At 48.1% G+C, this 25,009-nt stretch overlaps 1 protein-coding gene across 6 annotated transcripts in view; it reads right to left on the bottom strand.

Moving 5' to 3' along the window:
* The window catches only part of gse1b (Gse1 coiled-coil protein b), a 514,981-nt gene that overhangs the window by 26,531 nt on the left and 463,441 nt on the right, over positions 1-25,009 (bottom strand). For all 6 annotated transcript variants that reach the window (XM_078400739.1, XM_078400740.1, XM_078400744.1 and 3 more), the window contains 6 exons: positions 24,309-24,475; positions 22,958-23,152; positions 17,184-17,363; positions 13,142-13,491; positions 8,848-9,163; positions 1,393-2,003 (listed from right to left, as the gene is read on the bottom strand). In XM_078400739.1, coding sequence (XP_078256865.1) covers positions 1,393-2,003; positions 8,848-9,163; positions 13,142-13,491; positions 17,184-17,363; positions 22,958-23,152; positions 24,309-24,475 — 1,819 coding nt within the window. The remainder of the gene's footprint in view (positions 1-1,392; positions 2,004-8,847; positions 9,164-13,141; positions 13,492-17,183; positions 17,364-22,957; positions 23,153-24,308; positions 24,476-25,009) is intronic.

Raw genomic sequence — 25,009 nt, 5'->3', positions numbered from 1 at the left:
ACCTTAAAGTTATGCCCTCTAGTGCTTGACATAGGTGCTGCATTAGTGCCAAGGCCCAGAATTTTTAGTGCTCAGCTCTCGAAGAGGACTTGGAAACTCACCGAGTTTAGTCAATTGTTCAGCAAACTCCACGTACCGCCCACCATGTGGTTAAGACTGGACTTCCGGGACAAAGGCCCGAGACAGCCAGCGCCTCTGCCTGAGGCTGTCTGAGTGGACGGGGCAAGCTGAGATGCCAGAACAAGCCTGACACCACACACACGCACACACACACACACAACAGCATCTCCTCCCGAAGCAAGAGCGAATTGCACAGAGAAGCCTGGGATTGCCACACCTCCTCTTTGGAAGACCAGGACTAAGCTGCTAGGACACGCCGGCGATCGGCAACCTTATTTGCACATGCCCTCTGACAGTGAGGGACAGTCCTGGACTTTCTTACCACTATACAAAGAGGGACCCAGCGAGGGGGAGCCGCCGAGAACAAATAGGGATCATTGGGGACTGTAATGAATGATTTGTAACTTTGTCGGTGCCTTATATGTGGCAACTCTTTGCATACGATGTGCATGGTATGTAAAACAAAGACTTTCACTGTCACATGTCATAGTAAAGTATCAATGAATCAAAACCCATGTGAGTTCACCCTACTGCGAGTGTTGATGGACTCATTGCCGAACCACGGCGTGTCCCTGATGGTCACCTGCTTGGAAGAGGACTGCTGTGATATCACACCCGCATATGCATTCACAAGCGTGTGTATGTGTGTGTGTGTGCATGTGAGCGAGCGTGTGGGTGCATGTGAGCGAGCATGTGTGTGCATGTGAGCATGTGTGTGTGTGCATATGTGTATGAGCGAGCTGAAGCATGTGTATGTGTGTGATAACGAGCTTGTGTGTGTGTGCATGTGTGAGCGAGCGAGCTTAGGCATGCATGTGTGAGAGCACAGGCATGTGTGTGAACATGCGTGTGTGTGTATGTGTGAGTGCTTGCATGAGAGTGTATGTGTGTGCGTGTGTGTGAGCAAGCTTAGGTGTGCATGTGTGAAAGCACGGGCATGTGTCTGAGCGTGTGCGTGTGTGTATGTAAGCGCTGGCGTGTGTGTTTGTGTGAGAGTGCTTGGTGTGTGTGAACACACGTGCGGGAGTGTATGATGGTGCGTGTGTGTGTGAGAGCATGCACGTGTGTGTGTGTGTGAGAGCTCTGTCATGAGCGTGTGTGTGTACGTGCATATGTGTGAGCACGTGTGTGTGCGTGAATGTGTGCATGCATGGGTATGAGAGTACATGAGAGTACATGTGTATGTGTGAGAGGGCATGTGTGTGTGTGAGTGCATTGAATGTGTGTGTGCGCATGCATGTTCTGTCGCGAGTCCGGGCTGCTGAGATTCACCTTTCTCCTTTGCCTCTCTCCGTCTCCTCTCCTCGAGGTCCAGCTTGCTGACCAGCCTGCGGTGTCGGTGCTGTGACTCGTCGTAGATGTACATGGGGCCCGGAGACCGCGGCCGGCCGTGAGACTGCCTGTAAGCGCCCGGCGACTTGTGTAACAAGCCCACGTCATTGTGGTGCGGGGGGAAGGTCAGGGACATTCTCTGCTGGCTGAGGATGGACTGGGCGGACTTCTCCAGCTCGGCAAAAGGTGCCCCGTACACGTGGGAATGCGCGGTGTTCTCCAAGGAGCTGGCCCCTCGAAGCAGCTGGTACTTCTCCGCCAGCTCTTGCCTCTTGACGCTCTCCTCGTGGCCATGGCTCTTCTCAACCTTGATCAGCGGGCCCAGTTGCCGTGACGAATCGAAGTGGCCGGCGTAGTTGTTCAGCAGGTGGTTCTCGTGGGCCTTACGGGCCTCGGCGTGGTTGTCCAGCAGGCTCACCGGGTTCCACAGGACGGCCGGGCCTGAATGGTGGTCCCTGGGGTGGAGCTTGGGGGAGATGAGGGGCGGCGGGGCCCCCAGTTGCTGAGGCTGTTCTCTGCTACAGAGGTCGTGGGAGTGGCTCGGTACGGACCTGGCAACACAAAGGGCACGAGTTAGCAACGTAACTGCAGATGCTGGTTAAAAGGACACAAAATGCTGGAGTAACTCAACGGTCCTGGCAGTATCTGTAGACTTTATAGAGATACAGCGCAGAAACAGGCCCTTCGGCCCACCGTGTCCGCTCCACCCAGCGATCACCGCTTACACTAGAACTATCCTAAAACACTTTACAAATTTCCAAGCCAATTAGCCTCGATATATTCTGTGATGTATCTCTAACTCCACACAGACAGCACCCGAGGTCAGGATCGAACCCTGGTTTCTGGTGGCGTGAGGCAGCGGCTCCACTGTGTCGCCTTCGGCATGTTCAATTCTACAAGTGTTCTTCGTTATTTTGGAAAGCTCAGTTGCCTTAATGTCTATGAAACAATGTTTCAGAAACGGGGTAGAGTGCACAGCCACTCGAGGTGGACTGTTTGATTGTAATCGTGTATAGTCTTTCCGCTGACTGGTTAGCACGCAACAAAAGTTTTTCATTGTACCTCGGTAAGCACATTGGCGCAGCGGTAGAGTTGCTGCCTTACAGCGCCAGAGACCCGGGTTCGATCCTGACTAAGGGTGCTGTCTGTACGGAGTTTGCATGTTCTACCTGTGACCGCATGGGTTTTATCCGGGGGCTCTGGTTTCCTCCCACATCCCAAAGACATGCAAGTTTGTAGGTTTATTGGCTTCTGTAAATTGTCCCTAGGCTACATAACTAGTGTGCGGGTAATCATTGGTCAGCGTGGACTTGTTGGGTCGAAGAGCCTGTTTCCACGCTGTATCACTAAACTAAACTAAATTAAACAAGTGACAATAAACAAAACAAAACTACCAGGTGCTGATTAGAAGCAAGTAAAAAAAAACAACACATTTCTAGCCCTGAGCAGCCTTTGAGAGAGGGAGGGAGGGAGGGAACAAAATGAAATAGAGGAGAAAATTAAATCAATAAAATGATGTGACATAACTGCAAACTTTGGTTAAATCACTGCAGATACTATTTGAATAGTGACATCCAGATTAATCATCCAGAAAGGACTGGAGGTTAAACAAAATGTAAAGGTCGTACCCTGCTTCAGATCCATTATCGTCAAAGAAACCAAACTCCAGAAGGGTTGTATTTATTAATATATAGCACATTTAGTACGCAGAGGTCAAATTTTGACCACAGCTCAGTTTAGTTTAGTTTAGTTTAGAGATACAGCGCACAAACAGGCCCTTCGGCCCACCGAGTCCACGCCGGTCAGCGATACAGCGCACAAACAGGCCCTTCGGCCCACCGAGTCCATGCCGACACAGTGGAGCCGCTGCCTCACACCACCAGAAACCAGGGTTCGATTCCTGCATATTCACACAACCCGACACACACTAGGGACAATTTACAATTTTACGTCTTTGGAGTGTGGGAGGAAACTGGAGCACCTGAAGAAAACCCACATGGTCACGGGGAGGACGTACAAACTCCGTATGGGCAGCACTAGCCAAGATTGAACCCGGGCCTCTGGCGCTGTAAGGCAGCAACTCCACTGCTGCGCTATCGTGCTGCCCGAACGTTGTGAAGTTTCAAGTCAATTCTACATGTTCAGCAGTGACATCTTTTTCTTTCCTTCCTTTCCTCAAGGAGATGAAAGTCAACAACTCATCTGCGTCTCGTCCTCCCATTATTCTTCCATCGTTATTTTATTCGAGCAGACGGCTTGCGAGGAAGCCTATTTTATTTTGTCAAGGACAATGCAATTATCTGCTGGCATTAGACAGATGAGGCCGGATATCATGCGTTTCCCGAGCACAGAGCTGGTATTATTATAATATTAATTAGAGAACACCTAAATGCCACAGAAGAAGCTCGGGGCGGCGGGGTTATTATGAAGCTTTGAATTACACAACCATCCTCTTGAAGCACACGCAGAGAATAAAGTGTGATTCGCCGATCTCACCTCCTATCATATCTGATTAGCCTGCTAAGCCGAGAGAGAGAAAAAAAACCTTGACAATAATAAATCATCAGAGAGGAAGGCAGCCCGTGTGAGCAATGCTTAATCATCCACCGATGGGCTGAACAAACAAGAGTCAGAAAATTTTATTCAGTGCAACCCCTGTGGCTTCAAGATGTGAATACAATTACCTTTCCAGTCTCGCTCAGAGTTGTGTCAATAGATTGAGAGGGAAAGAGTAATTGTAATACAGCAGCTTGCAAATTATGTTGACCTCTGCTCTCCACAAAGTGTCATATAATTATCAGTGTGGGTTATCTACATATAATTTGTCATCCAACATACTGTTAAAAACCCCATTTAACTGTAATCGCAGCCAGTGTATGGATCTGCGCTATCATCTGGGCAGTGCAATATCTATGAGTGCTGAATGGCCTGGCTGCCGTCACACAGAGATAATCACTTTGAAAAGATGGCAGCCTTTTGTAAGACTGCAATGCTTTAATTTGACAATCAAGTCAGGGGAGCTGCTGATGTGGCAATGCAATGAGTGCAAGTGTTGCGATGGTGCAGCGGCTTCTTATCTCTCCAGAGGTGCAAGAGGTGCATTGCCAGTCACTCAGCAGCAAGACCCTGCTCTGCTAGTGTGCGGATTAACAACAGGTGGTGGGTGGCAGTTACCTGCGGAAGGGCAGCACAGTGGCACAGTGAGGGCGGCACAGTGGAACAGTGAGGGTGGTACAGTGGAACAGTGACGGCAGCACAGTGGCACAGAGGGTGGCACAGTGGAACAGTGAGGGTGGCACATTGGCGCTGTGAGGGTGGCACATTGGAACAGTGAGGGTGGCACATTGGCACAGTGAGGGTGGTACAGTGGAACAGTGAGGGTGGCACAGTGGAACAGTGACGGCAGCACAGTGGCACAGAGGGTGGCACAGTGGAACAGTGAGGGTGGCACATTGGCGCTGTGAGGGTGGTACAGTGGAACAGTGAGGGTGGTACAGTAAGGGTGGTACAGTGGAACAGTGAGGGTGGCACATTGGCGCTGTGAGGGTGGTACAGTGGAACAGTGAGGGTGGTACAGTGAGGGTGGTACAGTGAGGGCAGCACATTGGAACAGTGAGGGTGGCACATTGGAACAGTGAGGGTGGCACATTGGCACAGTGAGGGTGGTACAGTGGAACAGTGAGGGTGGCACAGTGGAACAGTGAGGATGGCACATTGGCGCTGTGAGGGTGGTACAGTGGAACAGTGAGGGCAGCACAGTGGAACATATGAGGGTGGCACAGTGGAACAGTGAGGATGGCACATTGGCGCTGTGAGGGTGGTACAGTGGAACAGTGAGGGTGGTACAGTGGAACAGTGAGGGTGGCACATTGGCGCTGTGAGGGTGGTACAGTGGAACAGTAAGGGTGGTACAGTGGAACAGTGAGGGCAGCACAGTGGAACATATGAGGGTGGCACAGTGGAACAGTGAGGGTGGCACATTGGCGCTGTGAGGGTGGTACAGTGGAACAGTGAGGGTGGTACAGTAACGGTGGTACAGTGGTACAGTGAGGGTGGCCCAATGGTACAGTGAGTGTGGCACAGTGGAACAGTGAGGGTGGCACAGTGGTAGAGTTGCTGCCTTACAGCGCCAGAGACCCGGGTTTGATCACGAGCGCTGTGTTTACAGACTTTGTACATTCTCCCTGTGACTATGTGGGTTTCCTCCTGATGCTCCGGTTTAGACAATAGACAAAGGTGCAGGAGGAGGCCATTCGGCCCTTCGAGCCAGCACCGCCATTCAATGTGATCATGGCTGATCATTCTCAATCAGTACCCTGTTCCTGCCTTCTCCCCATACCCCCTGACTCCGCTATCCTTAAGAGCTCTATCTAGCTCTCTTTTGAATGCATTCAGAGAGTTGGCCTCCACTGCCTTCTGAGGCAGTGAATTCCACAGATTCACAACTCTCTGACTGAAAAAGTGGTTTCCTCCCACTTTTCAAATCAGTGCAGGTTTGTCGGTTAATTGGCTTCTGTAAATTGTCCCTAGTGTGTAGAATGGGAACTAGTGCACGGGTGGTCGCCGGTCAGCACGGACTCAGTGGGCCGAAGGGGCTGTTTCCACGCTCTATCTCTAAACTAGACTAAACTAAGAAGGCAGCCAGCACAATCCCCAGCACATTATAACAGAGGTGCCTGGACTATGAAGAGGAAAATAATTGCAGGCTAATGTAAGGTGGTTTGTTTAGTTTTGTTTAGTTTTGGAGGTACGGCATTGGAATCAGGCCCTTCGGCCCACTGAGACAATGCCAACCCATGATCCCCACATACTAACACTATCCGACACACACTTGGGGCAAATTTTTAATTTTACCGAGCCAATTACCCCACAAATCTGTACATCTTTGGAGTGTGGAAGGAAATCGGTGCACCCAGAGAAAACCCATGCAGATGACAGGGAGAACATACAAACCCCGTACAGACAGCACCCCCAGCCGGGATCTCTGGCGCTGTAAGACAGCAACTCTACTGCTGTGCCATCACTCCACTACTTCTATGTTATCTCACTCCTGCCTCCATTCCCTACACATTAAGGGCAATTTACAAAGTCCAATGAATCAATCTACTGCCACTCCAGTTCGTGTAAAAAAATAAAAACATTAAAACAGGGCGAAACACCGTGAGTTCATAAAAGATGGTTGGATGGAACAGGCATGTTAAGAGCTGATTTTCAAAGGGTTATGTGTGTGGTTAGCTTGGAGTGCTGCAAGTCAAACAAGATCTGTGACTCTGTCCAATCCCCAGGGGATACACTGATAAAAAGCATTTTATGTGCTCTTAACTGGTGGCTTCTGAAACACAAGACATGGGACTGCCTTGGGCACACTTCCCTTGTGACCTATTCCAGCCTTTAGTTGTGACTGACCTTACAACAATTTCATTAAGCTGCAAGCCCCCGAGCATTCTATTTTGCTATTCTTATATGTGTTTCTGAAAGCAGCTGCTTTACTCTTATTCAAACTAATTTAATTTGTTTAAATTCAATCTCAAACCACAGTTAACAGATTGCCTGGGTCCTAACTCAATGTTGATGGAACAAAGAGGACCTCTCTTAAACAGCCTCCCCCTGCTCCAATAATGTTACCACAGCCTCCAACAATGCAGAAGGTGCCTTCGAATCAATGCACATTAGACACTAAGGTTCTGTAGCAGGGGAACCTAGTTATTGAGTCGTAGAGTCAGAGTCATACAGTGTGGAAACAGGCCCTACGGCCCAATTTGCCCACACCAACCAACATATCCCATCTACACTAGTCCCACTTCCCTGCATTTGCCCCAGATCCCTCTTAACAGATCCTATCCGTGTACCTATCGAAATATTTCTTAAACATTGTAATAGTACCTGCCCCAACTACCTCCTCTGGCAGCCCGTTCCATACACCCACCACCCTTTGTGTAAAAAAAGATGCCCCTAAGATTCCTATTAAATCTTTCCCACCCTCACCTTAAACCTATACGTTTGTAGGGTAACATAGGTAACCTGTAAGTCCTCGTTTTAATGAACTTGGTTACATTTCTCTGAAGTTCAATATTTGATGCTGATACTGAGTTTAGAGAGAGAGCATGGAAACAGGCCCTTCGGCCCACAATGTCCGTGCCAAACATGATGCCAAGCTAAACTAATCTCCTCTGCCTGCACATGATCCATATCCCACCCTACCACTACATATCCACGTGCTTATCAAAAAACCTCTTAAATGCCACTATATCATCTGACTCCAGCACCACCCCTGGCAACACATTCGAGGCACCCACCACTCTGTGTGTAAAAATACCTGCCCTTTAATCTCCTTTAAACGTTGCCACTCTCATTTTAAAGCTGTGCCCTCTCGTCTTTGACATTTCCACCCTGGGGAAAAAAGGTTCTGTGTTCCAGTTAGTACAATGTCGATCACTGCAGCATGGTGGCGCAGTGGTAGTGTTGCTGCTTCACAGCGCCAGAGACCCAGGTTCAATGCTGACTACGGGTGCTGTCTGTACGGAGTTTGTATGTTCACCCAGTGACCTGCGTGGGTTTTTTCCGGGTGCTCCGGTTTACTCCCACGCTCCAAAGACGCAGAATAATTGGCTTGATAAAATTGTTAATTGTCCCTAGTGTGTGCAGGAGAGTGTTAGTGTTCAGGGATCACTGGTCAGCAAGGACCTGGTGGGCCGGAGGGCCTGTTTCAACACCACACTATCTCTGCACTAAACTAAAATAAACTAAGTGGGATTCTGGATTCTTTCCAAGTTGCTGGATGATTTGGGAAGGAGCTCACTAATCCCAGTGTATGGTCTGAACCTGTTCTAAGTCTCATCACTTGTTGTCCACCATGTTGATCACAACTGCTCTCAGCTCAGCGACATGTCCAATGAAAGACTTTAGACTTTAAAGGGTGACTTACATTCGTATACGAAAACTATGGAGTCCAGACTTCTGACTGGGAATCTGACAACAAGACGAGAAGCAAGAATGCACTCAACTAGAGCTATTAGTTGAGTTTAGTTTATTGTCACGAGTACCGAGGTAGAGTGAAAAGCTTTTGTTGCGTGCTAACCAGTCAGTGTAAAGACAATACATGGTTACAATTGAGCCAACAACAGTGTACAGATACATGATATAGGGAATAATGTGAATAATGTTTAGTGCAAGTCAATGAGGTAGATAGTAGGTCAGGACTGCTCTCTAGTTGTTGGTTCAGTTGCCTGATAAAAAGCTAGGAAGAAGCTGTCCCTGAATCTGGAGGATTCTGGAATTAAACTTGAATACACCTTTTGGTCACTTCTCTAAAGTCTAAAGATAGACTGCAACCTACCAGTTTTGATCGGTAACCCATCGCGCCAAGGATTCATCTGGTGCCACTGGCTCTCTTACCTGATGACATCCCTTTGCTCCGCCTCGTTCTGGGAGCCCGGTCGACCGATGTCCAGATGCTGCTCCAGAACCTGCTGCCGAAACTCGGACACCTGGTACTGCCGGTCCTCCTTCTCCTGCCTCAGCTGCCGCTGCTTTGCCATCCACTTCTCTTCCTCGTTGTTCCTCTGCAGGAGCAGGGCCGAGCTGCTTCCCAGTGGGATGAAGCCGGTGGGGCTGGAGATGAGGGTGGGTACGGAGTGGTGGGAGATGGGAGATTGGTGCAGGTTTGGATGGATTGGCTTCGACCCTGTCAGTGCAAATTCCTTGGGCTTATCTGGAAATGAAGAACAACTTATCTTATCTCTGCACTTTACACGCCTCCCCGCTCTGAATAAACTTCACAAGCTGGAAAGGGCGCAGAGAAGATTTACGAGGATGTTGCCAGGACTCGTGGGCCTGAGCCAAGGCGAGAGGTTGAGCAGGCTAGGACTCTATTCCTTGGAGCGCAGGTTGATGAGGGGTCAACTTATAGAGGTAACCAAAATCATGAAAGGAATAGATCGGGTAGAACGCACCTGACTACAGCTGTCTGTACGGAGTTTGGACGTTCTCCCCGTTACCTGTGTGGGTTTTCTCCAGGATCTCCGGTTTCCTCCCACACTCCAAAAACTTAGATGTTTAATGGCTAATTGACTTGGTAAAATTGCAAATTGTCCCCAGTGTGTGTAGGATAGTGTTGTTGTGTGGGGATCGTTGGTCGGCACGGATTTGGTGGACCAAAGTGTCTGTTTCTGTGCTGTATCTCGAAACTAAGCACTGTGCTACAAAATAAGGGACAATTTAAAATGTACAGAGAGGCCAATTAACCTACAAGCCACTAGGTCTTCGGAGTGTGGGAGGAAACCGGAGCACCTGGAGAAAACCATGTGATCACAAAGAGAACAGTACAATCTCCGTATGGACATTGCGTGAGTCAGGATTGAACCCGAGACTCTGGCGCTGCAAGGCAGCAACTCTACCGCTGCACCACCGTGCTGCCCCTTGAGCCCATGAGAAATTGGTGGTGAGCAACCTTCCTGAACCGCTGCACTCCACGTGGTGCTGGCGCGCCCACAACAGCGCCGGGTAGAGAACTGCGGGAATTAACCTAGACCAAGGTGAGGGATGGCGATATACGTCCACATCAGGATGGCATGCAGCTTGGAAGGGAACCTACAGGTGGCACTGTTCCCCTCAGCCTTCGATGTTGTGGAGGTCACAAGTTTGGAGCCTGCTTCCAATAGAACACAGAACAGAGCAGCACATCGCCTTTCGGCCCACAATGTCCATGCTAAACATAGTGCCAAGACCATTTCTTATCTATGTGCACATAATCCCTCTACACCCTGCATATCCAATGTCTGTCAAAAGCCCCTTAAACACATCTCATCGGCCTCAACCACCAACTCTGGCATCGCATTCCAGGCACTCACCGCCCTGTGTAGAAAAAAATCGCCCCACACATTTCCTTTAAACTTTGCCCCACTCGCCTTAAAGCTATACCCTTTGGTATTTGATTTTTCCATCCTAGTACAAAGATTCTGACTGTCTACCCAATCCTTTGATTTGATTTCTACGTTTCATACCTCTAGTTTCCCTCTCCCCTGACTCTCAGTCTGAAGAAGGGTCTGGACCCGAAACATCACCTATTCCTTTTCTCCAGAGATGCTGCCTGACCCGCTGAGCTACTCCAGCATTTTGTGTCTGTCTTCGGTGTAAACCACCACCTGCAGTTCCACCCGAAACATTCTGGTAAACCATAGATAGATTCAAAATGGTGGAGTAACTGGGCTGGTCTGACAGCATCCTTGGAGAAAATGGATAGGTGTCGTTTTGGGTCTGGATTGGTGAACCTTGTTGCTTTTTATAGCTCAAATAAACTGTAGAGCAATAGTCCAGAGGTGGAAGGAGGGGAAGATGATAGGTGCCAGCCAAGCATGACATTGTGTTGAGTTTCTGAAGTGTTGTTGGAGCAGTGCTCATCCAGATAAGTGGAGAGCATCCCATCACAGTGTACTGCCTTGTACTAGGTAGATAGTTGGCAGCTTTAGTTTAGTTTAGTGATACAGCACAGAAACGGGCCCTTCGGCCTAATGAGACCGTGCTGACCTACGATCCCCATACACTAGCACTCTCCCACACAATAGGGACAATTTATAACTTTTACTGAAGCCAATTAACCTACAAACCTGTACGTCTTTGGAGTACGGGAGGAAACCGGAGCACCCGGAGAAAACCCACGTGGTCACGAGGAGAACGTACAAACTCCACACCCATAGTCAGGATCGAACCCGGGTCTCTGGCGCTGTAAGGCAGCAACTCTACCGCTGCGCCACCGTGCCGCCCAACATTAGTGTCGTGTCAATGTTGCTGGATGAGTGATCCAGAGGTCCACAATCACTGACCTGGGGCAACGTTAATTTGCGGTCATGTGGTTGGTGGACTGACGAACGGCTTGCCTGCACGGAGACGCAAGGTTCGCTCACAGCGGAGTGGCTCACACTGGACCAGTGTCCTCCCTCCACGCACGGATCGTACCACATTCAGCCAAAACCAGTCGCTAAACAATAAGGACTTTGTGCGGCGACTAGGATACTGCTAAGATAACAAAGAGGTGTTTGTGTACACTACACCGCTGACCTTTGCCAAATGTCAGACCCTGCTGCCGCACTGGGACATGGGTCGGCTGCCAAGCTTCAGACTGGCACAGCTGCAGCCTCGGCCTTGGCTAATTGCATTACACAGACAGAAGGTTAGGATCCAAACCAAACTCTGACTGAAGTTGAAACATTTCTAACGCTCCTTTGCTCTTTTTTAAAAAGTCATATGCTTCGCTTGTTCTTTTGCTCGTCCGCAGGCCCGCCGATCAAAGTGTGGGCTTACACGCACCCCCCAGGCCCTTCCAGGGTGCCCCACTTTGCCGCTAGCCGTCGGCTACTTGTTAAATGAACCAAAGGACAGAAGCAGTGGAAGAACTCAGCCGATCAAGCAGCATCTGCGGAAAGGGGAAGCTGCCAATGTTTCAGGTTGAAGACTCGACTCGCTGTGTTTAAACAGGGGAGGACGCAGAGTGCTGGGGTAACTCAGCGGGTCAGGCAGCATCTACGGAGAACGTGAACAGGTGACGTTTTGGGCCAGGACCCGTCTTCAGACACGAGGAACCATTCTGAAGAAAGATACCGACTTGAAACGTTGCCTATCCATGTTCTTCAGAGATGCTGCCTGACCTGCTGAGTTACTCCGGCACTTTGCGTCCTTTTGTATAAACCAGCATCTGCAGCTCCTTGTTTCTAGATTTAAACAGGGAATGTTGGTCTGATCTGTTGGATGGGTTTTCAGGAGCTGGAGTATGTTTTCTTTCACACCTTTGATACAAACCATTCGTCCCGAATGAAAAGTCTTCGATCTGAAATGTAGACTGGTTTCCCCTTCCACAGATGCTGCCTGACTGGCTGAGTTCTTCCAGATTCCGATTCCAGCATCTGCAAATTTTAGTTGTTTTCCGCTTCGAAAATGACACTTGCACTCAGTTTACATCATTCTCAACCTTGGGCGGCACTGGTGAACTGTATGGCAAAACTGGTCAATCTTGCGTACTGTCAAGCTTATAAAAATACTGGAGTAACTCAGAGACAGCATCTCTGGAGAACGTGATTAGGTGATGTTTCAGGTCAGGACCTTACTTCAGACTGATTGTGACTGGGTAAGGGGGGGGGGGGGGGAGAAAGCTGGAGGAGAGGAGAGGAGAGGAGAGGAGAGGAGAGGAGAGGAGAGGAGAGGAGAGGAGAGGAGAGGGGAGGAGAGGAGAGGAGAGAGGAGAAGAGAGGCAGGACAAAACATGGCCAGTGATAGGTGGATATAAATGAGGGCGGGAGGAGGAGGTTTGAATAGGCAAATTTGGAATAGAGATCCAGAGAACACAGGTTTAAGGTGGGTGGGGGGGGGCATAACCTTTTTTGCACGAAGGGGCGGTAAGTGTGTGGAACGAGCTGCCAGAGGATGTAGTTGAGGCAGGTACTATTGCAATGTTTAGACAGGTACATGGATAGGATAGGTTTAGTGGGGTATGGGCCAAATGCAGGTAGGTGGGACCAGTGTTGGTCGGCGTGGGCAAGGTCCTGTTTCCATGCTGTACGACTCTATATTGATGAACAAAGTCAGAAAAGGTGTGAGACACGGATTTGCGAATTGTGAAGCCGGTGTAAGGGATATAGGTGGAAGGGAGGGGAGGAATGGGAGCGCGTGCAGGTGGGCACAGGGGAGAGAGGGTTACCTGTCCTGTTTGGGGTCAGCCTCTCTGCAGCTCTGGCCCTGTCCTCCATATGTTGGTTCCGTAGACTGTGCAGCTCGGCAACCTGCAGGTAGTGATTCTCCATCGCTTTGGCCGCGTTCAGTTCCTTCTCCCGACTCCGTTCCCTGTCCCTGTCCCGCTCCAGCTCCCGCTCCCGTTCCCGTTCCCGTTCCCGTTCCCGCTCCCGTTCCCGTTCCCGTTCCCGCTCCTTCTCCTTCTCCCTTTCCAGCTCCTTCTCCCTTTCTTTCTCCCGCTCGGCTTCCCGCTCCCTCTCTTTCTCCCGCTCCCGTTCCCTCTCCCGCTCCCGGCGAATTGCTTCATTTATCTGCAACCTGCAAATTTGGGGGTGGGGGGGAAGGGGGGGGGAGAGGTGGAAGAGGGAGAGGGGGGAAAAGCAAACCATCAGTAAACTCGTTATTATTTATTGAAACTGTTTGAATCTCTCTAATGCAGATACAAAACAGATCCTTCTGTGCTTGGGGCAGTCAATGTATCTTGATCCAGCTGAAAAGGGAAAGCAAGAGAATTTTTTCCAACAGAGTTAATGGGGCAGGACTTTTGCCCAACACCAGAAATCACTGATATTAAAGGCAATCTCGCTTCTCCCAATGATTTTCCCTAAAATCCATTCCCATGCAGCTTCACCTACTCACCACGGATAATTTGCAGCAAGCGATGAATCTACCAGCCTGGCTTTGGGGCTGATGTGTGTGGAGACCACAGCATCCACTCGCATGGAGAACGTGCAGACTCCACACAGACAGCACTGGAGGCTGGGACTGAACTGTGCGGCAGTGCCATTGCCATTGCGGCATGCTCTAGGGTTCCTACGTTAGTGTATGTCGAGTCGTTTTCTGTTCAGCTTCTGCCATAGTGGAGCAGATGCTCGAGCTACTGCCTCACAGTGCCAGAGATCTGGGTCCAATCCTGACCTCCGGTGCTGTGTGTGGAGTTTGTACGTTCTTCTTGTGACCGTGTGGGTTTCCTCTGTGTGCTCCAGTTTCCTCCCAGGTTCCTCAGATGTGCGCATTTGTAGGTTAATTGGCTTCTGCAAATTGCCCCTAGTTTGTAGGGAATGGCTGCGAAAGTGGTGTAACATAGAACTAGTGTGAATGGGTGATCGATGGTTGGCGTGGACTCGGTGGACAGAAGGGCCTGTTCCCATGCTGTACCTTTCAATCCATTGATTAATCTGTGCTTCTACAGAGACCTCAGCTCCTGGGCTGAGTCTATGCTGGATGAAACATAATGTCACCGTAAGAGCTCCCATTGAGATGAATGGGAGACATCGACCATCCAGAGATCATTGGGTGTTTTATGTCAATTTTAGTGATTTGAACTGATTATCAATGTTAATATTTTTAGTGTCTAGAAAGGAACTGCAGATGCTGGTATATATCGAAGATAGACAGCAAAGTGCTGGAGTAACTCAGCGGGTCAGGCAGGTGATTCTGAAGAAGGGCCCCGACCTGAAACTATACCCATTGTTTTTCCCCAGAGATACTGCCTGCCCCGCTGAGTTACTCCAACATTTTGTGAATATTTTTTGTGTTTTAATTATGATCAAAACTTTAAAAAAAATAATTAAAGAAACAAAACATATCATTTCTAGACAACACCAAGTGTTGCAGACACCTTGTGACTGGGAAGGGCATTCATAATCCTGATAGTCTTGCCAGCTGGTAGGCCTCAGGGGGTGGGCGAGCTTGACCGGCTGTCAGAGTTGTTGTGTGAGTGCAGCTGGGTACATGAACTAAGGCGTTCTCTCTGGACTGGAGAGACAATAATGGCAGCCATGATGGATCAAGAGGCTTGACCTGGGATAGATCGATAGCAATCCATAGTAACAGAAGATTCACCTCATGTTTTATCTAAATACAAGGACTGAAAGTGGAAGTAGATTCAATTCTAACCTTCAAAAAAGGAAATTGGACATAAACTCAAAACTGGAACAAAAATAATATTTCAGGACTGTTGGCAGGAGAAAGACCATGAGACGTAGGAGCAGAATTAGGCCTTTGGGCCATCGAGTCTGCTCCGCCATTCAATCATGGCCAATCTATTTTTCCCTCTCAACTCCATTCTCCTGCCTTCTCCCCATAACCTTTTGCGCCCTTACTATTCAAGAAACTGTCAATCTCTGCTTTAAAAATACCCAATGACTTGGCCTCCACAGCCGTCTGCAACAATGAATTGCACAGATTCACCATCCTCTGACTAAAGAAAGCCCTCCTCATCTCCATTCTAAAGGTACATCTTTTCATTCTGAGGCTGTACTCTGTTCTGGAGTCACGCATTACTGGAAACATCCTCTCCATATCCACTGTATCTAGGCCTTTCATTATTTGGTGGGTTTCAATGAGATCCCCCCTCAACCTTCCAGGAAGTGGGAAGGAATGGAACTGACTAGATAGTTCAAAGAGCCAGCACAATCACAATGGATCCCTTGGATTAACCTCAATTGCTGATTTGTGCTATTTTCGGAGACTCCTGACTGCAATGAGCAGCAGTAGTTGGAACGAGTATTAATCATCTTCCGGGCTACTGAGTGAAGTTGGATAATTCAACAGATAGAGTGGGAAACTTAATGCAGTTGATGACAAGATGGCTTCAAGAATAGCAGGTTTCATTTCCTGAGGGACATTGGTGAAGCAGCTTTTGTGGTTGTTTAACGACTGCTATTTTCAGAAATTACCAAGTAGATTTAATTCCCAGTTTGAAGTCATGCATTCCTGGGCTACTAGTCCAGTCCAACGTTCATTGTTATTAGGTACATGCAGCAAGTGAGTGTTGGCAGGCTAGTGGAAATGGCAATGGCATCACAACAAGGACATGGCAGAACCTAAAGTCACGTGAACCTCCCTATTTTCTTTCCACTTCTAAAATGCTTCGTAAAATGTATCTCCATTTGTTTATCAGCTCTAATCTGGCTCACCTTTTGCTTCTGTTTGTTCAAGCTCTAGTAAAACACTTTGGGGCATCGTGGTCAGCATGAATAAATTGGTCTGAAGGAAGGGCCTACCTTCCTGCTGTATGATTCTAGTTATTGAAGGGGAAACGCCTGTTAGTTTATCAATTGCTGAGTGCATCTCCCAAAAACTGCATTATGTTCCCCTCAAGAGCAGCACAGTGGTGCAGCGCCAGAGACCGGGTTTCAATCCTGACCTCAGGTGCTGACTGTGTGGAGTTTGTACGTTCTCCCTGTGACCCATGTGGGTTTTCTCCGGGTGCGCAAGTTTGTAGGTTAATTGGCATCTGTAAACTGTCCCTCGTGTGTAGGATAGAATGGGTGGTCGATGGTCAGCATGGATTCGGTGGGCTGAAGGGTCTGTTTCCATGCTGTATCTCTAAACTAAAAATTAAAAGGGGCTTAATCACTTCTTACACATGCCCAGCTCCTATGGCTGTTGCTTATCATTTGCAGTATCTGCAGCCTTTTGTTTCATCTCTCGAGAAATGCAGAAACCTTTTAACAACTGAGTGTTCTGTATTCCTGCTCAATAAAGAGTCGTTGTGATGTATGTGTTGGTGTGCATGCATGTGCGTGTGTGTGTCTGTGTGTGCACGTGTGTGTCTGTGTGTGTGTATAACTTTGTATGTGTGTTGGTCTGCGTGTGTGTTGGTCTGTATATGTCTGTGTGTATGTGTCTGTGTGCATGTCTATGCATGTGTGTCTTCGTGTCTGTGTGTGTATTGGTCTGTGTATGTCTGTGCATGGGTGTGCATACCCATGCATGCATGTGTGTGTGTTGGTCTGTGTATGCCTGTGTGTGTGTGTCTGTGTGCATGTCTATGTGCGTGTATCTGTGTGTGCACGTATGTGTGTGTTTGTGTGTGTGTTTGTCTGTGTATGTCTGTGTGTGTGTCTGTGTGTGTGTTGGTCTGTGTATGTCTGTGTGTGTTGGTCTGTGTATGTATGTGTGTGTCTGTGTGTGTTGGAGTGTGTGTGTGTGTGCGTGCGCGGGTGTGATTGTGTGAGCGGTAGGTGTAGGTGGGGGGGGGGGGGGGACAGGTGCAGACGTACCTCTCTGACAAGTGCTCAGGCTGCAGGGCAGACAGTGAGGAATGAGACAGCTCCGCTGGAAACCTCATCCCAGGCAGGTGCAGATTCATGGCGGAGGGGTGAAGAGGTGGCAGAGTGCTCGGGGTTGCGATCGGGTAGAACGGTGACCGCAAGGCTGAGAGGCAGTATGAATCATCCACCCTGCAAAGGAATAACAGCAGTCCGTCACGAAACACATTCCTTGCTAGCAGTCTCACTCACAGTCATCTCACCACAATGCTGGTTAATTCTGGTGCTCGGTCGATCGGCAATTCAGCTGCCAACCTATTAAATTCCAAAATTACCTTCCCTAAACCTCACTCTTCCATCCTAATTCCCGCTTAAAACCCTAACCCCTTGACCTTTGACCTTGCCTCCTTCCCCTTCTGTAGTTTGGTTTAGTTTAGAGATAGAGTGTGGAAACAGGCCCTTCAGCCCACCTTCAGTCCCTGCCGACCAGTGATCACGCCAGACACTGGTTCTATCCTACACACCAGGGAAAATTTACAGAAGCCAATTAACCTACAAATGTGTAGGAAGGAACTGCAGATGCTGGTTTACACTGAATATAGACATAAAAAGCTGTAGTAACCCATCGGGTCAGGCAGTATTCTCTGGAGAACAAGAATATGTGACATTTTGGGTCCAAAAGTGCCTGAAGAAGGGTTTTGACCCAAAACATCACCTATTTCTTTTCACCAGTGATGCTCAGTTACTCAAGCTTGGAATGTGGAGGAATCCAGAGCACCCAGAGAAAACCCATATGTGCATGGATAAATGGAGGATGAAGAGGAATGGGTTAAGTGCAGACAGACAGTGTTTGTCTTGGCATCATGTCCAGCACAGACATAGTAGGCCCAAGGGCCTGTTCGTGTGCTGTGCTGCTCTAGGTTCTATGGTGGTGACAGGAAATCCAGGCTGGACTGCTCAACAAAAGAAGTCCTTGAACCGCTGAACTGTGCATTGTTAGACTAGGTCCTAGCGTATCAATGCCTTCCAAACCATTGCCAGCAGAATCTTGTGTAAGAGACGTCAGCCCTGTGAGCTCAAGGGCATACATGGCTTTGCTTATTACTGACCTAGATAACCATAAAATGCTGGAGTAACTCAGCAGGTCACTCAAATAAACTGGTGGTGAGAAAAGGTCAGAACAAATCAAGGCAATCAAAGGATGACCTCAGGAAGGGTGGGGCCTTTGTTGGCTGGGGCAGGTATGGGAACACGAAGGATGCAAGGATGTGTCCAGTGGAACTGGTATGACCACTAGGGTGGGGGAGGTGTGAGGGGAGGTCTCGGGGGGAGGGGAAAGAATACAGGAGTATAACTGGTCCGGTGTTTTAGTCGTACAGAGAGAAGGATGCACTCCACACTGGATCTGTTTGGGCTGAAACAATCTCCCCTTTAAAGGTGTGTAGGAAAATAACTGCAGATGCTGGTTCAAATTGAAGGTAGACACAAAATGCTGGAGTAACTCAGCAGGTCAGGCAGCATCTCAGGAGAGAAGGAATGGGTGACGATTTGGGTCGAGACCCTTCTTCAGTCTGAAGAAGGGTCTCGACCCGAAACATCACCCATTCCTTCTCCCTGAGATGCTGCCTGACCCGCTGAGTTACTCCACCATTTTGTGCCTACCTCCCCTTTAAAGGTCTTAGCTCCTGCCAGAAGTGAGTAATTCCCTGACTACAGCAGACACGGTGGCGCAGTGGTAGAGTTGTATGCGTAACAGCGCCAGAGACCCGTGTTCGATCCTGACAACGAGTGCTGTCTGTACGGGACCACGTGGGGTTTTCTCCAGATGCTCCGGTTTCTCCCCCACTCCAAACACGTACAGGTTAATTGGCTTTGGTAAAATTGTAAATTGTCTCTGGTGTGTCGGATCGTGTTAGTGTACGGGGTGATCGCTGGTGGGCGCGGAATCGGTGGGCCTGTTTCTGCGCTGTATCTTTAAAGTCCAATGTAAAGCAATGCAGACTTTAGATTCTGTCGTCAACTGCAGAGCTGAGTAATAGATGCTGGGGGAACTGCCCAACCTTGCCTGATCAATACAACAACCTCAATGGCATTTCATCATTATAGGCACTTATGCGAAGTTACAATCTTACAGGTAATGCACAGTGGATGACAAGAGATGGATTTTGCATGTTCACTGCTGGTCTTTTCTTTTCAATCTTTTCACTGCCTTTGAAGCTTAATTTAATCTACAATTCATTCTGCCTGTCCTTCCTGGATTCGAGCTGCTGCAAAATCTCTTTATCTGACTGCACAGAGCATTTATAGCAAGATCCGCAAATTAAAGGCATAAATAGAAATAATTGACTACAATACCCACTGCAGAGACACGATTGCAAGGCGACCAAGGTGAGGCATTAAATATTCCAGGATACTTGAAGCAAAGGAGGCGAAATGCAAAGGAAGGCAGGGCAATCTTGACATTAAAGAATGGAATAAAGGCAGGAGAATGGCAAGATTGAAAAATCAAGCTGGTGTGAGTTTACTGAAGATGCCCACAACACGAATTAGGCTAAATTAGTATAAATTAGTATAATTAAGATAGTATAATTAGGAATGCACAAGATGCGTGTAACAAAGCAAATAGAATAAATTTGGGGGACTTTAATCCATACTAGACCAAGTGGACCCGTTGGGCCCAAACCTCTCCTGCAATGGGGTAACACCCTCTCCTCCCCCTCCCCCCCTCCCTTCCAATTTCTATAAAAATTGGAAGTCTGAAATTAAGTACTGAAATCCAAAAATAGCAAAATACAAAGCCACAAAATGTGAGCTGACTGTGATAAACTGGGAAACTATATTAATTGGTTCATAGTTACACAACAGGGAAATAGGCCCTTTGGCCCAACATCCAAGATGCCCATCTATTCCAACCCCATTTGCCTCCATTAGGCCCACATCCTCAAAACCTTTCCTATCCATGTACCTCTCCAAATGTCTTCTCTCCTTTGTAATTGTACTTGCCTCTATCACCTCCTCTGCTAGCTCAATCCACATACCCACCACCCTCCATGTGGAAAAACATAACTCGGATCCTTTTAAATCATTTCCCTCACCTTAAACTTCTAGTTTCTGCCCACATTTGACCCATAACCCTCCATACTTTTTCTATCCATGTACCTGTCCAAGTACCTATTAAATGCTGTTATACCAGCCCAACTACCTTCAAGTCCTAACTGGGAAAAAGGACTTTCTAAGCCATTTATACTCCTCATGATTTTATAAACACTGATAAGGTTTATAACACCACCTCAGCCTCCTTTGTTCCAGAGGAAATTATCCCACTCTTTCCAATCCTTATAACTCAATCCCTCCAGTTCAGGCACTTTCTCTAATGTAACCACATCCTTCCTATAGCGTGGTGACCAGAACTGCACACAATACTCCCAAGTGTGGCCGAACCTATGCCAATATATCTTCTTAAGTAAGGGGATCAAAACTCAAGTGCGGCAATCCTGTACAATTGTAGCAATACTTCACTATTTCTAAACTCCAATTCTCTTGCAATTCAATATGGCATTTGCCTTCCCAACTAGTCGGTAAACACACTTACTAATGTTTTGTCATGCACACTCAAGCATACCCAGATCTGCAGCATCACAGGTCGATAGGGTGTTAAAGACGCATTTAGTACATTGGCCCTCATCAGTCCGGGTTTTGAGTTTAGAAGCTGAGATTTTATATTGCAGTTGTACACGGCTGCATTTGATCAGTTTTGTCTTCATCACTTAGCTATCGGAAGGATGCCATTAAGTTGGAAAGAGTGTAGGGAAGGTTTACGAGGATGTTACCAAGACTTGAGGAGCTGAGCTAGAGGGAGAAGTAGGGCAGGCAGGTTAGGACTTAAGTTGGTTGAGGCTGTTATTATAACAGCATTTAACAGACACCTGGATAGGTTAACGGAAAGAAAAGGTTTGAAGGGATATGGACTAAACACGGTCAGATGGGTTTAACTTACATGGGGTCATTTGGTTGGCATGGGCAAGTTGGGCCTGTTTTGGTATTTATGACTCCATCCCTCTGAGAGTGAGAGTGAAACAATAGATGAGGTGGCGTGACACCAGTGGTAAAAAAAGTGCCAGAATCAATTACCAAAGTAGTATGAACAGGAAATATAGATAATAATAAAAATAGGGCTGGGCAGCGTCAATATGGATTTAAGAAAGGAGATCATGTTTAACTGAACTGTTAACAGTTTTCAGCCGAATAGATAAGGGAAAACCAGTTGATTTGAAATATTTGAACTACCAGAAAGACTTTGACAAGCACATTACAGGGGCAATATATTTTCATAGAGTACACATTGGTGCAGCTGGGCGGCACAGTGGTGCAGCCGGTAGAGCTGTTGCCTCACAACACCAGAGACCTGGGTTCAATCCTGGCCTCAGGTGCTGTCTATGTGGAGTTTGCACGTTGCACTTTTGCAAGTAAGAATTTTATTGTTCTGTTTCGGGACTCTCTTGACGTTCTCCCTGTGACCACTTGCGTTTCTTCCTGGTGCCCTGGTTTCCTCACACATCCCAAAGATGTGTGGGTTTGTCCGTTGAGTGGCCTCTGTAAAATTGTCCCAAGCGTGTAAGGAGTGGATGAGAAAGTGGGATAACATAGAACTAGTGTGTTTGATAGTCGGTGTAGACTTGGTGGGCCAAAGGGCCAGCTTCCATGTTGCATCTCCAAACTTCAACTATTGATCAAGAGTGAACTGGCAGAGGCAGGGAGGGAGATGGGCAATGGAGATAGTGTTGTTGTACAAAGGTCCCGACCTTAAGTGTCAGCTATCTAACCCCTCCACAGATGCGGCCTGACCCTCTGAGTTCCTCCAGCACTTGGTGTTTGCTCAAGGTTCGAGCATCTGCAGTCTCTTGTGTCCTCTTGGTGATTACCATGATGGGAGGGGAGGAAGGTCAGGTCAAAGACAGGCACAAGTGCAAGGTTGCAGCAGTCCAGCCCAGCCCAGTCGTCAAGGGAAGGGATGGGGTCAGCAGGTGTAGTTGAAGCCTCTCGGCTGGTTCACGAGGCTCCAGGTAGACAGAGGGCAGTAAAGGTTCTCCCTGATGCATGCATGGAGTTAGGTTGGCATGGCACAACCTGACGAATGAAGACATCCTCTGTGTAACACCGTGGACCGGTAACCTGTTTTGGGGCAACCAGAGGGCACTGGAGCCAAAAACAATGGGATCACTTGTTTATTCTTAGAAGAGAATACTCAGTAGTGGCACGGCAGTAGAGTTGCTACCTTTCAGCGCCAGAGACTCGGGTGTTGTCTGTACAGAGTTTGTACGTTCTCCCTGTGACCGTGTGGGTTTTCTCCGGGTGCTCGTGTTTCCTCCCACACTTCAAAGATGCACAGGCTTGTAGGTTAATCGGCTGCAGTAAAAGTTATAAATTGTTCCCAGCGTGTAGGATAGTGCTAGTGTCGGGGGTCAGTTTCTGCGCTGGATCCCTTAAAACCATAACTGAAACCTAAACATAGAAACATAGAAAATAGGTGCAGGAGTAGGCCATTCGGCCCTTCGGGCCAGCACCGCCGTTCAATATGATTATGGCTGATCACCCAAAATCAGTACTGCATTTCTGCTTTCTCCCCATATCCCTTGATTCCGTTAGCCCGAAGAGCTAATTCTATTGGATTCTTTTGATACTAATTATTTTTTAATGTGCATGACCCCCTGGGGTTATAGGAAGCGATGGAGCAGTGCTTGTGTGCCATGACCCATTCCCCAGTATAGTGTCCAGTCCCCACTTACCTAAAGGCTGGGTGAGGGAACGGGTGATGGGCAAGATAGCTGGAGTGGTAGTAGGCAGTGGCAGCTGCCTCGAGGCCCATTGGCGGCATTGCGGGCATGCGGAGCTCTTCCCCCGTGTGGTATGGCCGGAAACCGCGGAGGTAATCTTCCTGGACACTGCCCGTTGCAACCACGTGAGGAACTGGACGTTGAAGACTGCGTTGAAGACAGAATCAGAAAGGCTTTAACATGCACAAGCCTGCACATATCCTCCGGACACAAATGTGTCACTCTGCCTCCTTTTTACCGCAGTGAAGTGCATTCAAAGTTCAATTCCAAAGAAGGATGTTTTCCAATCAAAAGCTGGAATCCTTATTTATTTAGATAACAATCTTATCGGGGAAGTGGCCTTACCAAATACTTTTAAAGGTCTGAACCATAATTACTTTGCAAACATTTGTTTAACAACACCCTTAAATAAACAGTGATTGAAAAGGAATTGGGTTTTGGACTTGGAATGTGGAGACTCCGGTCTGGCTTGAGTTTTGACTGAGGAGAGCACTCGACACTGCCCCCCAGAGGTAGGGAGGGTAGGTGGTCCTGCCATCAACCTCGTCCAGATGGCCATTTTGTGGAGGGGCCTGTGGCTCCCGATCTCATGCTGTTTGGACGCCAGAGCTGGGTGTATGGGAGTATGGCCGATAACTTGGTTCTATATCTCAGCACAGAAATATCCCACTTTCTACTCAACTGGGCAAATGGATTTTTGTCAGACTGAAAAACTTTCACCTTAATGCCAATCATTTACCCAATCAACAATGCCCCCCCCCCATGAAGAACAATTAGAACCATTGATGGTGTAATTTTTACCGGGGGAACACTTGCCCGTTTTCCAAAGCATGATACATATTTGTCCTTCGAATTAATCTAATCCACCCCTGACACAATACACCCACAGAGTCGTTTGTATTTTGTACAGGAGTGTGGGAGTGAATATGAGTGTGTGTGTGTGTGTGTGTGTGTGTGTGTGTGTGTGTGTGTGTGTGTGTGTGTGTGAATATGAGTGTGTGTGTGTGTGTGTGTGTGTGATTTTGCATGTAACAAAGACTAACGTTTGCACAATTTTTACAATTTCTTCAGTAATTTCTCACTGCACTATTTCTGGTAAAACCTCTGCATCATTAACTAAACTGGGAGACCAGTCAGTGGCAACATATTAACAGTAGGACAGACGGCAGAGTATAAATGACGGCTCGTGCTGGCTCAGAGGGCCTGCTTTTGTGCAGCATATTTGACCAAGAGACTGTTTACGCCCTTTGCGTTTGCAATGATAAAACACTGGACCCTAAAGGTCGTCGTGGTGTAAACTTACTTGAGCGGAGGGAACCGTGAGTCCTGAACCAGTGTGCCGTGAGTGAGACCAAATGCATAAGGGGCCCCAAGGAGGTGAGACGTAATGGATGGGGGACCCTTCTCCGACTGATGTTGGGCCTCTGCGTGCATGCGTTCTCTGCTGGAACCCCTGGCCACCGGTTCTGGCTGAAAGACAATAAGAAGAATGTTTTTGTATCTGACGTACAACTTAGATTGAAGGTCTACACATATTGCCACCTCAGCATCCATGGATGTTACACTCTTGGTGCATCAGGACTTTTAGTTTAGTTGAGCGATACTGCGTGGAAACATGCCCTTTAGTCCGCGCAGACCAGCGATCGCCCGTACACTAACACCATCCTACGCACTTGGGACAATTTACAACTTACTGACACCAATTAACCTACAAATCTGTAGGTCTTTGGAGTTCAGGAGGAAACCGGAGCACCTGGAGAAAACCCACGCAGTCACTGGGTGAATGTGCAAACTCCACACAGACAGCACCTGTATTCAGGATCCAACCCGGGTCTCTTGCGCTGTGAGGCAGAAACTCTACAGCTGCCGCCCTTACAGAAATGAAGTCTCTTCATTAGAAATTGCTCAGTATGGCTGGGTCTCACCCAGAGTCCATTTGAACCCTACAGAGAAGATTTACGAGGATGAAGTCCAGACTTGAGGACCAGAGTTAGAGGTAGGTAT

The sequence above is a fragment of the Rhinoraja longicauda genome, chromosome 6 (genome assembly GCF_053455715.1).
Source record: "Rhinoraja longicauda isolate Sanriku21f chromosome 6, sRhiLon1.1, whole genome shotgun sequence".
NCBI lineage: Eukaryota > Metazoa > Chordata > Chondrichthyes > Rajiformes > Arhynchobatidae > Rhinoraja > Rhinoraja longicauda.
This window is presented reverse-complemented; position numbering and strand designations above follow the sequence as displayed.